Source organism: Fusarium tjaetaba (assembly GCF_013396195.1).
Source record: "Fusarium tjaetaba strain NRRL 66243 chromosome Unknown NRRL66243_c0000233, whole genome shotgun sequence".
NCBI classification, from domain to species: Eukaryota; Fungi; Ascomycota; class Sordariomycetes; order Hypocreales; family Nectriaceae; genus Fusarium; species Fusarium tjaetaba.
Genome location: NW_023501429.1, coordinates 88568 through 101188, shown reverse-complemented (window position 1 = coordinate 101188; position 12621 = coordinate 88568). Strand labels below are relative to the sequence as shown.

The following is a 12621-nucleotide window of genomic DNA, read 5'->3' as shown; positions in this document are numbered from 1 at the left end:
AAGATGATGATGATGATGAAGATGAGGATGAAGATGAGGATGAAGATGAGGAAGACGAAACGGAGGAAGAACAAATCTTGGTCAGAGATGACCAGGACGTCAATATCCTTGAGCATAATACAGACTGGTGGGGTATGTGTGCCTGTTGTCGCCTCGATGAAAATGAAAGAACTAATCGTCCAAATAGAGTCACACAAAGATCACTTCGTTTGCTTCAATGCTCGGGGATACAAATGTGCCGGACCGGGCCTCAAGACGACACATTTCATTGTTGAAGGCTGTCCCGCAGGCGCAATAATTGATTTCGACACGGCATTGATCAGACGCAGTCGCGGCAGAAGGATGCCGACTATGTCGCTTGACAGTCGGTGTGCGAGCTGCCACGCAGAAATGAGGGTTAGACAGTTGATCAAACGTTTCGACTCTCCCAAGATCGACCCGAAGGGTGGTCTCACCGCCCTGACCAAGACTTTTTCCACAGCGATATCAAAGACCTGGACATGCACCAAGGATTACGAACAGCGAGTTCGGCAGCCAGTTCGGGCGGGACTGGGCCAAAAGGTTGTCATTATAGACAACGAATTCGACCCGATCACACACGAGCTGTACGAAACAGCCATCATTGACCGAGTTTCTGGGAAAACACTATTGAATACACTGATAGCTCATACCGAAGAAACGAAGTCGGCTGCTCCGTCCCGGCGTACACAAGGAGAGAAGGTCGGAATAATTAGCCAGCTCTGGAAGAAAAAGGTGTATGGTCGAAGCCGCGAGTTGACACAGCTGGACGTGCACCAAGTCGCAAAGAAGTTGCGACAAATCGGGATCACGCCAAAGACAATATTTCTCGCCTGGCATGTGTCATGCGCCGACCTCCAGATTCTCAGAGACTTCTTGGCCAAGGGGGGATACCATGATATCTTGCCCCATGACCGAAATTGCTTCCCACTGATTCCTCTCTTCCGGCAAAACATGCCCAAGGGGTCTTTCCCCTTACGTCTTGAGATCGTATACCCCGTGATGTTCCCCCGAAGCGACTTGTGTGGGCACAATCACCGAGCTCTAATCGACTGTCTACAAACTCGGGACGTTTGTAACGGCTTGGATGACTTCTGTGAGCCTGTTGGGAGCCGCGGTATCGAATGGCGGCCTGCTAAATTCCGGAAGGAAGCTCAGCACTGCATTGAGGATTACTTGACTTGACGGAACGACGGTGTTACTTGTGAGCCTGTTCATTGCCTGTATATTCCCGACATGTTTGTCTCCGCAACACCACCAAGCCTCCATCGCTTCTGGAGCTAAATGTGGCGAGGCGTGGGCATCGCAGATGCAATGCGTGTGTATAAAAGCGAAGACTAACAAGGAAGGGAGTGGGTGGTGGAATAATATCAGAATAGGTTTCGGGGTTATTAGGATAAGATTGTATGAATTTAGACTAGATTTAGGCCAGATTTTGAAGACTTTAGGATGAAATCCCTCTAGGGCAACCCGAGCTTCTGTTGACTACCATCCAAGTCACCTTGCAATATCTCTAAACCTAGTGATTATATCCTTCAATCGCGTGCAAGCGTGCAAGCATACGTATTTTGGTGACACCGAAAACAAACAACTCCAGTAAGTGTGACAGATGCCGTGTACTCTGGGTGGCAGCAACCATGGTCCATAAAATCCCATCACAATACAACATCCCCCTTCCCTTGGACAAAGACAACCCAAAGCCAAACCTCCAAGACTTGGAGGAACAAACACACAAGACGCCAACCGTGAAAAAAACATTATTGTACAGAATAGTTACTTCGATACGTTACTTTTCTAGCACCTGTGTCATCGGCTGCTGGACGAAGTTGGTCGTGGTGAAGTAGATTGGCTGAGGTTGAATGTTCCAACTAGCTTAGGAAAGGCCTTGGCAAAAGCATCACCCAACTTCCAATTATCCAGGTTCCGTAGATGGCGCTCAAAGACAGGATTGATCATGAGCTCATCACTGTCTGGATCCTGAAGTAACGTGTCGGTCTCCTCGTATGGCCAAGACAACGAGAGAGTTGTGGTAAATGGTACAAAGAAATTATCAAAGGGGTGAAGAAGCGGGTTGTGATCGCGAACAAGGTAATCTCGCATCTTCGGGAAGGGAATGTGGTCAAGCCAGGCAGCATGTGGGATGGTGAGCTGGGAAGGACATGGCGCCATCCATTTGGGGAGCCGGTCGTAGTTCTCCTGGGTAGGTTCTATTTGCCAGCGCATGACAAGAAACATGATGTAAAGCACGGCTACACGCTCAGGGAGAGTCGAAATGTCGGGGAAAGTAGCGAGGATATCGGTGAACACCTTGGAGAGAGGGTGACTGTATGCACTGTTGGCAGGATTGAGAAGTGATGAGACGGAGGGATAACGTGGGCCAACAACATCCTGAGCAGGCAGCCCATCCGCAGCACGTTGACGACGTTCGCTGAGGAAGTCGAGTAGTAAGGAGTCAAGGGGACAGGTCGGTGGACAATTCTTGATAGGGGTTGCTGGATCGGTAGTGCTGGGTTCACTGCGAGGTACAGGTCCGCCAGCTGCACTCATGGCAGGGCTATAGCCAGGACTGTGTGAGCTTTCGGGTGTATGAGCAGCCGACAATGCGTGGTGTGATGGGGGCTGATGCTGGCCCTGCTGTTGCTCCTGTGAAGGCTGACCTGGCTTCCCTTGAGAGCCCCAGCTTGCCGACCGACTATGCAACGCACGCTCTTGATTGACGCCTGTCCAGTCATGCTTCATAGGCATATGGCGGAACTGTGGCGTGTCTTGGGCGCCGTTGACACCATTCTGTATCCGGTTCACCCGCTGAGATGGTTCAAGTAGGAATTCTAGTCCAAGACGTTCAGGGCCCATATCGAGTCCATGTTGGAGATTTCGGCGCTGCTGAGTCAATTGGCTGGCAGCCTGTGCTTCAGCAGTAGTTGGTGGCACAGCGGGCGGGTGAGGAGAGTGGTGATGTTGAGGAGGCGCATGGTGTCCCTGGTGATGCCAGTGACCTTGGCTTGGTGCAGGGTCATGTCTTGGAGGAGACGCAACACTGCCGGGTGTTGAAGCAGCGTTTGCGTTGTTGTGGTGATTGTTGTGGACGGCCAAAGTAACAGGATGCTGTACGGGGGGTGCATACGTCTGGGCTGGTGATACGTATGCTTGCTCAATGCCAGCTATATGTTATGTTAATCCTGAAAACAGGGAGAAAGAAAGGAGATGCTTGCCTTGACCAATAATGGGCTGTAGCATGGCAACTATGCCAGCTAAACGACGCTTGATGTCGGCATTCTCTTGCTCAACAGCTTCTTTGGCACGAAGAACGCTCTGTAGTTCTTGATAGGGTTGCTGGTTGGTGAGTTCTTGGATCTGGCGCTGAAGATCCTCGATCTGATTTTTGGTCCGCTCACGAATGGCCCGCTGAGCTTCACGGTCTGGAACGGTGTTAGTGGTATTACATATATCTTATCACATACGACGAGATCAATGGGGCAAGTCTCAAGACAGGAAGGGTATAGACAGGAAAAGATCATCAGTAACAAAGACGACCATTACTCCTCAACAGGCTTGAGTGACTGAATATTGATAGGGTGATTGATATGTCATATCACCAGAAAGGAAAGTAAAACTGCACTCACCATTCGCTCTCTTCTTAGCAAGTTGCTCAGGTGTCAAATTGGCGACCCCTCGACTCCCAGGGCCAGCCTTCTTCCTCCTCTTTGCGCTGTCATCACCACCAGCGGGTGAACCTGGATTCACCGCGTCCGCGTCACGTTTGAGGGAAGCCGCATCATCGTCCGGGCCAGGGCCGAAGCCAGCGGGACTCTGAACGGTGCCTGGGGTGTCGGGACCGGAGGCCATCGGGGCGGAAGCGGGAAGAAGCCCCGGTCTCGAGTGGGTTTGTCCTCGGCAGTTGAAGCGGAACAAGACCGAGGCGAGAGGGAAAAGAGGCTGACTGAGACGGAACGGAGGTTCGTGTCTGAGAGTGTGGGGGTAGACGAACGAGGATGAGTTCTTGTGTATCCACTCAATCGACGAGCCAACCTTACCTCAACGAGGTTCCTTGCCTTTCAGACAATTCGAAGAGCGAAACCTCTACCGACCTGGCAAGAAGGGCTCTGCCTCGTCTCGCGTCTGATCGCTCCTTGTCTGCTTCACTCACTCGCTCGACTCAACGAGTCAGGACGAAGCAATGCAATGCAATGTACGACACGACACGACCCAGCAAGGGGAGTCTTAGGGGGAATAGCCCGGTAATGAGGATGAAGATATCCAATCCCTTCTCACCTGTGGGGTCACTTCACCTACTCGATACGTCTCAGCAGCGAGAGAGAGGGTAAAAAAAAGGAAAGGGTCGAGAACCAGGCCAGGGCCTAGATCGAATCGTCGGTTGCACAGCACAAGCCTAAGCCCAAGCACAAGCACAAGCACAAGTACAAGCAAAGCGAATCAATCGATTAACGACCGACCGGGTCTGTGGAAACAATTGTAACTGGAAAGAGACAGGCACAGCTTCTGAGGGGGGACTGTTGACTCATAAAGCCCGCCAGGTCCATGTTGAGAACGAGTCATGGACCCTCGAAAAATTGGAGTGAGGGGGTGAACCATGGACGCACAGACCATGAGCCACCGTCGAATCAGGTGACTCGGTAATTTGAAGGAAAACTCCCCCAACAAGATACGATCTGGGAATAATAAGACCGAGTATGACCGCGAGAGAAAGTACACCAACACGCGCATTTCCAAAGGAGATATTGATTGTTTTAATTATAACGAAGATGCTAGCTCATCCATGATTTCCAAAGGTTATCGGTGTTGGTAAATAATCCATGGCTCCTTGATAGGTCCGTGACAATCTCGAATTGACTACCCTGTGATACTGAGTTTTCGACTGTACAAGTAGTTCAAAAAATGTTCAACGGACTTAGACTTCTTGACAAAAGAGCATTTTATTTCACATCGCCAATATGTAATTACTACATCATGACAAAAACATGCATCGATATTGTGATGGTACAATTATTATCAAGCCGCCAACGAAACGAGATTATTCTCTCTCCAAGTCTCTTACATCAATGCCGTCCTATTCCACAAAATCTCTACTAGCCCTTGCCATGTCCTTTTGTGTATGTCTTGTCTTCAAGCTCATTAGGCATCCTGCTATAGCCATACAACCAATTGCCTGTATTCAACAAACCCAATCCGTGATATTCCCAACTTCAACGTCTACTCTGCCGATGCTCTTGCAAGAGCCTCGTGCAGATGAGGTGGGAATCTGTATCGCAACTGACTGGTATATGTCGTCAAATCCAGTGTCATCTGCTTCAGCTGATCCACCATCAATCGTCGTGTGCCTTCATTGCCGCTGAACTGGCCGCTTGTAAGCTGCTCTCGCTGGCGAACGCAGCAAATAATGGTCCACATCAATAAGTTGGGCACATTAATAGAAACGGGCTGTGAGAGTCCAGAAAACTTCGAGGCATATGCTCGAATGGTGCTGCCATCGCCTGCTGCATCCAGAGGGAGGATTTCGAGGCTTCGGATTCTCTGTTTAAATTCGTTAGCAAAATCCATTATACGAGAATTCGGTCAACTTACGTCGAGGCACTGAGCCCACTGTCCGGACTCCACCAATCCTTTGATACTGCTCATTTCTAGTAGCACCCGGCAAGCGACCTTGTTCTGGTCCTGGATCCTCCTATAGAACATGGCGTCTCGCTCGTACATGCTCATCATGGTCTTGGCCAACTCGACAGGATCATCAATGGCTGCCAGGCTGAGACTGCTGCCAGCGTCCGCCTCTTGTTCACCAGCCCGGGGCTTGACAGGCATGAGACGCATAGGGTCCTCGCCAATCTCGAGAGACACAGCCTCGCTCAATGCGCGACTGACAATGGCAACGACAGTATCATATTCACCAGCCAGATGGTACAGCAACACGGAATCTGTGGTACGGCCATTCTCATCCGCAAAACTGGCGGCCTGAAGCGTGACAGTGTTGACAAAGTCATCCTCAGCATCAAGTCCAATGAGGGGACCGCGTTCCTCGATGATACCGCGAATTCGTCGACCATCTGGTCGGATATCACCAATCAACTTGCTGAACTCGCGTGTTTCGAGAACCAACTCGCGGAGAGCCTCGTGGCAGAGGCTGCCGTGTCGCTGGCCAGCTTCACCGCCGAGATCCTGGTTCAGGCAGATGAGGGTCAGGTAGTCCACGGCAGACACGACATCAGCGGCTCTAAAGTCACGAGTGTAGTACCCGATCATGCGACCGAAGTTAATCTGTGGTAGGTTCTTGGTGCTGTAGCTTCGCAAGTCGTTGGATGGTGACATAGCGTCGCTTGGTCGGAGCAGACCATAGAACTCGAGCGCGAGTCCAAAATGCACAGCATCGACGTACGAGAAGGGGTACAGGTAGGCAATGGCATCCTCAAACATACCTGAGAGAATCTGCAGGTAGAAGAACATGCCAAAGCTGCCGTTGCTGTCCTCTGAGTTGGCCTTGGGGAAGTGCTTCAGACCGATTTCTCGGATGCTAGACTGCAACTCAGCCAAGCCATATGACTCGCCAGCCATCTCGATCGTCTTATCACCTTCTCTTGCCAAGTTGAACTGCAGCCAAATCCAATCATTGATATCTGTGTTGAGTCCGTCCAGGTTGCGGTTACCGAGCTCGATACGTCCGATAACCTTATAACAAGCCATGCGGAAAGGATCAATCGAGTTTTCAGGGGCGTTGCGAGAGCGCTGAATGTACTCGTTTGTGCAACGATCTAGAAGCTTCCTGTTGGTGATACGGCGATCCTCACTGGCAGCGTAGTTGTTCAAGTACGTTGCAAAGGTTCTATCAATGCCTCGGAACTGATTGGTGTTGTCATTAACATACTTAGCCGCCTCGCTCACATGTCCTGAGCGGAGCAGATAAAACACAATAGCCCAGACATATTCGCCCTGAACCTGCTGAAGCTCAGTATTGTCGGGAACCAGATCTTTTCGCGCGGACCGTAGTCGGATGTACGCCTTGACCTTGCTGACAATATCGGGGAGGCCTCCAAGCTTCGCCTCATGAGGATGCTTAGCAATAAGTGACTCGACTTCGCGCAAGAATTGCTTCTCGAGGAAGACGTTTGCGCCGCTGAGGATACGCTTTCGCATCTCAACAGCCTTGGCTGAGTTGGGGTTATCGTTGAGATACATATCCGCAAATTCGCGCTCCCTGGCCGTGGCATTGTTAAGTGTCGTCTCGGCATCAGGATTCTCGCCTACAATCTCCATGACTGCAAGGTACGCCTCAACAAGATGTGGCGCATGAGGTTCGTGTGACTTTTTCTCAACAGCCGCGAGCTCAGAGAGAATGGGATAAGGTCGCTTAAGAAGACGAGCTGTATTGAGGTTGCGAATCTTCTCCGAGAGACGTCCTTGCCTCTCTCGAAGCACTCTATCGTCAGAGGAAACACGACCATCCAGGCCACCTGACTCAGAAGAGCGATCGACATCAGAGAAATCAGTTGCATGCGCTCCAATTCGGCTAGGTGTTCCGATGACAGATTTCTGGAGTGTCGACCTGCCAAGGACACTGGCTCTTCCACTCTTTGCCGCAGGGGCCTGGCTCTTGCGCCTAGATCGACCGAAAGCGCTCTGAGATTCACGACCAGACGTAGCAACATCCTCACGAGGCGAGATTCCGAAATGCTGGTAAATGCGCTTTCGTTGCGCCTCCCATTCCATTGTAACATTGTCTTCGAGGAAGTTGTCAAAGTCGCGAACCGATCGATCGATCCCATCGGCAATCATGCTAAGAGTCGTCTTTGTCTGGAGGTTCGAGAGGTATGTTTCGACATCGAGTTCGCTAGGGGCGTATCCATGGGTAGTTCGCTCAGTGCGACCAGCCTGGACATCGAGGAGACCAAGGTCCTTAGCAGCAACACCAGGATCAACACCAGAGGCTGCAAGAAGATAGTGAGCCTTTCCACCAAGAGGTTTGTCGCTAGGCTTTGATTGGAGCTTCTTCAATCGATGCCGTAAATCGCCCAAACCAAGCTCGAGACTGGGGAGGTCCTCCATATTGGCTTTACCATCAGCTTTCTGGCTTTTGGCAAAGAGACTGTCGAAATAGGCACCCGCTGGCTGTGATTGCGATTGTCCATTGGGGGCCTGGCTGGCAAAAAGGCTTCCTCCCAGGGTGCTTCCGCCGAGGGTGCTTGCACCGAACATCGAAGGCGCGTTCTGCTGGGGTTGCGGCTGCTGCTGCTGCGGTTGACCGAACAATGAGGGTTTCGCAGCTGCCGCGGGTTGCGCTAGGGAAGAACCAAACAGCGATGGTTTCTGTTGCTGCTGTTGAGCGCCAAACAGACCGCCTGTAGTTCCACTCTGCTGAGTCTGCGCAGGTTGTTGTCCAAACAGTCCAGTGCCAGTTCCGGCGCCAGTGGTTGTGCTGGCTGGCTGTGTCGTTGACTGACCGAAGAGACCACCACCTGTGTTACCGGTCTGCTGCTGCTGTTGCGGCTGTCCGAAGAGGCTAGTACCCGTGGTAGCTGGTTTGTTTGCGCCCAGTCCTCCAAATAAGCCCCCTCCCGTTGTTCCGCTCTGTTGTTGTTGTTGGTTCTGGGCATTCTGACCAAACAGACCACCACCTGTTGCTCCGCTCTGCTGATTCTGTGTTGTAGACTGCCCAAACAGCCCGCCTGTTGTCCCACCCGTGTTGGCTCCTCCAAACAGTGAACTGCCACCAGTGTTGGTGGACTGTCCGAAGAGTGACATGGCGCTTCGATATCGATGAGTACCGTCGGAAAGATAAAACGATCGTGTCTCCTTGGGTTGTATTCGAAGCGATGAAGTGCTAACGACAGACGAAATGTCTGAAGACGTGGTTGAGAGAATTTGAAAAAGCCTGGTCAACAAACAGACAAAGAGGGCGCGTTTGGATCTAGAAATTTAGGAGTGGGCCAAGGCTGGGATGAGTTCCTTGGAGGTGAAGCTTTATCCAATCACAGAGAGTGTTTGCTCCTAGGCAACGCTAGGCAAACTACAGAGTCAATGCTTGGAGCTCCAGCTTTCAGCCAGTAAATTTCGAGGTGGAAATGGATGTTTGTGATACATCAACATAAAACATTGTAATTAACAAAGAAAGAAGTCGATTATTCTATTTCATTCACCCTTTTTAGAGATACGCCCTCGTATCTATGTACAGATGATCATTAATTACTGGTCTTAAATACCAAATTCCAACGCCAATTGCCCAATTCCAGCGCTCATCAACTTCATATCGTCATCTAATACACAAGCTCGACCCCTAAGCACCATTGGGAGCACCGTTCACACGTGCCTTCTTGGAAGCCACCTTGTCAATCTTGCTGCGGTATTCCTGCTGTGTCTTGCACATGTCTAGGAAGATTTCATACTTGGCATCAAGGAGAGCCTTCTCGTCCTCGTTGGTGCTGGGATCGACCAGTCGACCTCGCTTGCTCATGCGGTCCATGATGCTCCAGAGAGACTCAGGCTCACTGCCCTCCTTGGCATGACTTGCTGCCTTGGCACCGAGCATGGCAGCACCGTGAACGACAGCAGCATTGACGTAACGGGGAATAAGGACAGGCATGCCGCAGGCCGTTGCTAGAAGGTTCATGAGAACGGGGTTCTGGCACTGGGAGCCAGACATGAAGATGGAGGAGATCTCGTGGCCGGCATTGTTCATCTGCTCGACGATTTGGCGGGTCTGCAATGCGATGAATTCCATGGTGGCGTAGTACCAAAGAGCCATGTTGTCGGTGCTCTTGTCGCTGTCCAGTCCGATCATGCTGCCCTTCATGTTGGGATCAGCGATTGGTGAGCGGTTACCCCAAAGGTCACCATAGAAGAAGTGGTGACGACCAAGGTATGAAATCGAGGGAGCATTATGCTTCTCAACCATCAACTCAAGGTGAGTGTTGAGGAAGTCATAGATGTGCTTGTCTTCAGCCTTGGCAAGGGCGCATGTCTCATTGTAAGCGGGGTGGATGTCGAGCATATGCCGCAGAAGCTCTCCAGTCGCGGATTGACCACCTTCGGCCATCCAAAACTCAGGCAAGAGTACATCGCGGTAAGGACCCCAGACACCAGGGACAAAGACAGGCTCCTTGGACAGAGCCAAGTGGCATGTTGAGGTTCCTGCAACAGCAGCCAAACGAGTGAAGGCTTGGGCAAGGTCATTGTGGGGTACAGCAGCGTTGAGTTCGTCGTCCCCAAGATCGACTTTAGCTCCCACAGTTCCGATCCAACCTGCATATGCATCAATGACACCGCTGCCCACGGGGATGCCCATGGGAAGACCGAGTTGGTTCGCGGCTAGTCGACTCAAAGTGCCTACAGGCTCGCCAGCGCTGACATAGGTTCCGTTCTGCGAATTTGATGGTTAGCTTCTGGTGTATGAAATGGATGGAGCAGAGAAATCAAGGGAAGAAAATATGAAAAAGGCTCACCACCCCGTTGACACCACCCATTTGCTTGAAGTCGTCTTTGGTAAGATCTTCAAGACCAATCTCATGGTAGAAGTCTTCTTGCCAACCCTTGACGCTACCATCAACACCCACTGGGACGAAGCCCTGCTTGCAAACCACACTGCAGTAGCTACGGGTCTCGTTGCCAGTAGCCAAGTGTGTCAGAGCATCAGCAAGATCGTAAAACTTGGCACGAGCAAATAGCTCAGGAGGCATGTGGTTCTTTAGCCAGAGCACCTTTGGCATCTCCATCTCAATGCTCATCTTTCCACCAACATATTTGAGAAGCTTGTGCTTGGTGTTGTTGATCTTCTCGGTCTCTTCGACAGGTCTGTGATCGAGCCATAGGATGACGTTGCGGTCATTGCCATCATTGGTGAAGTCTGGGCCAGTGACGGGGAGCGGCTCGTCGGTGTCATGGGTGAAGACGGCAAGAGAGCAAGTTGCATCAAAGCCAATACCCTTGATATTCAAGGGGTTGACTGTTGACTCGCTGACGACGCGGCGGACACACTCGCAGATGCATTGCCAGATGTCTGTGGTGGATTGTTCCTAGAGGAATCAGATTATGATGGGCATGGGGTTGCGAGTGCAGCTTACGTAGTAGCCAGTCTCAGGCTGCCATAGCTTGATGTTCTCAGAGGCCAGAGCCTTGATATCACCAGTTTCGTCAATGATGCAAGCACGAGCAGAGCCAGTGCCGACATCGACACCGATGTAGTGATCCTACACGAGACAAGTCAGTCATGACACAATATTAACCTTATACAACCGCCACCAACGGTTGAAGGGTGTATCCCGATGAGCGCATACCAAAACTTGAGGAGGTCTATCCATTGCGAAGAAGGTAAATCAGCAACTGTGCATGGAATGTGAAAGAATGGCGAGATGAAGCAAAACCTACTCCATGACTTTGATGGGCTTATGGTTGTTATACATAGTCTTGGGAAGACGCCGAGTGAGCGAAGGAGGGAGGGGAAGAATGATTCAAAGAGGTGTGAAGCAGAAGCAGAAGGCCGAGAAGAGGAGGCGTCGTCTGAGGCGGAGGTGTCACCCCGCGAAAGCAACAAAAGTCTGGAACTTTGAGAGTATGTAGCTGAGGGTGTGTAGCCAGTGATGGATCACTGAGTCTTAGCTCGAGATGGATTGGATTGGATTGTATGTACTGTATTCGTCTGTAATGCTTTGTAACTCAATTCATAAACATGAATAAACAGATGACGTTGCTCTGTGAGAACTCAGGTAGAGAAGAGACCTCACTCATATATCTATGATCTAAACAATTGAATCGATCATCAGGCGATGTGGAGCTTCCTCCCAAAAATAAGCTCGTGGAACGCTTTTTTATTATGGACTCTCTCTTCTCTCGGCATCTCGCGATTCACTGCCAAAAAAAGAGAGAGAGAGGCCAGTCATGATGAGGAGAGCTCCATTGTTTGCCCATGATGGGATGGGAGCTTTGACATGTTCTGAGGCCGGGGAACCCCCACCGAAACCCACTATTTCCAGGGCGGGGATGCTCGGGATGCATAAGCCTAGAGGCTAGAGTGAGGAGGACGTGGGAGGCAAAGCTAGAGGAGAGGGTGTGCTATAGTAATTCAGGTGTGTCTATTGAGGTCCAATCCGAAGAGCTCTAGAAGCTGAGAATCGCTGCAGGTTCTCCCAAAGTGGGAGAAGCTCTGCAACCGAGAGTTGTGCTGAATGTCGATGCTACTATTCAGTGGCGCCCTCAACAGCAGCATCACTCTCAGAAAATTTCAGACTCTGCTCTTTTTCTTTTCTTGAACCGTTCAGAATGTTGCTGCCTGAGCTTAGGTGGGGTTCCCAAGCCACCCAGAACGGCCCATCAGTCCATCTCCAGGCTAGCGATAGATTTCATGATCTGCCATTGCCATTATGAGAACTCATGATGAACAATAACAGCATCCAACACAAGGTGTGTGCATAAAATACAACTTGGCAAGACAAACAAAAAGCAAAGAAGACAATCTTTCTTCATTGATAACCAATCATGAGACCGATGTCTAAGAATCCATCGACTTGCGAATCGCATATCGCAGACATCGGTATTCCCCATAGACTATCCATCTAGGTTTAAACCACATGGAATTTGTTGACGACGATGCCCAACTCAACAAGA

At 50.8% G+C, this 12621-nt stretch overlaps 4 protein-coding genes across 4 annotated transcripts in view; 1 reads left to right on the top strand and 3 right to left on the bottom strand.

Moving 5' to 3' along the window:
- FTJAE_10121 (zinc finger protein) overlaps positions 1 to 1203 on the top strand; it is a gene marked incomplete at both ends in the record, with an annotated part of 1552 nt that extends 349 nt beyond the window's left edge. The window contains 2 exons of the mRNA XM_037342932.1: positions 1 to 132; positions 188 to 1203. The exon at positions 1 to 132 is cut by the window's left edge and continues 349 nt beyond it. Of these exons, the coding sequence (XP_037202839.1) occupies positions 1 to 132; positions 188 to 1203 (1148 nt within the window). The remainder of the gene's footprint in view (positions 133 to 187) is intronic.
- A 621-nt stretch (positions 1204 to 1824) lies between these two features.
- On the bottom strand, positions 1825 to 3864 carry FTJAE_10120 (bZIP transcription factor; the record flags this gene model as incomplete). The annotated part of the gene is made up of 3 exons (XM_037342931.1): positions 1825 to 3179; positions 3237 to 3437; positions 3642 to 3864. The coding sequence occupies 3 exons, from the start codon at positions 3862 to 3864 to the stop codon at positions 1825 to 1827; spliced, it is 1779 nt and encodes a 592-aa protein (XP_037202838.1).
- A 1365-nt stretch (positions 3865 to 5229) lies between these two features.
- FTJAE_10119 (nucleoporin-interacting NIC96) lies at positions 5230 to 8766 on the bottom strand (the record flags this gene model as incomplete). Its single annotated transcript, XM_037342929.1, has 2 exons — positions 5230 to 5550; positions 5602 to 8766. The coding sequence occupies 2 exons, from the start codon at positions 8764 to 8766 to the stop codon at positions 5230 to 5232; spliced, it is 3486 nt and encodes a 1161-aa protein (XP_037202837.1).
- Positions 8767 to 9298: 532 nt separating this feature from the next.
- Positions 9299 to 11318, bottom strand: FTJAE_10118 (D-ribulokinase; the record flags this gene model as incomplete). Its single annotated transcript, XM_037342928.1, has 4 exons — positions 9299 to 10381; positions 10464 to 11033; positions 11082 to 11207; positions 11295 to 11318. The coding sequence occupies 4 exons, from the start codon at positions 11316 to 11318 to the stop codon at positions 9299 to 9301; spliced, it is 1803 nt and encodes a 600-aa protein (XP_037202836.1).
- Positions 11319 to 12621: the final 1303 nt, after the last annotated feature.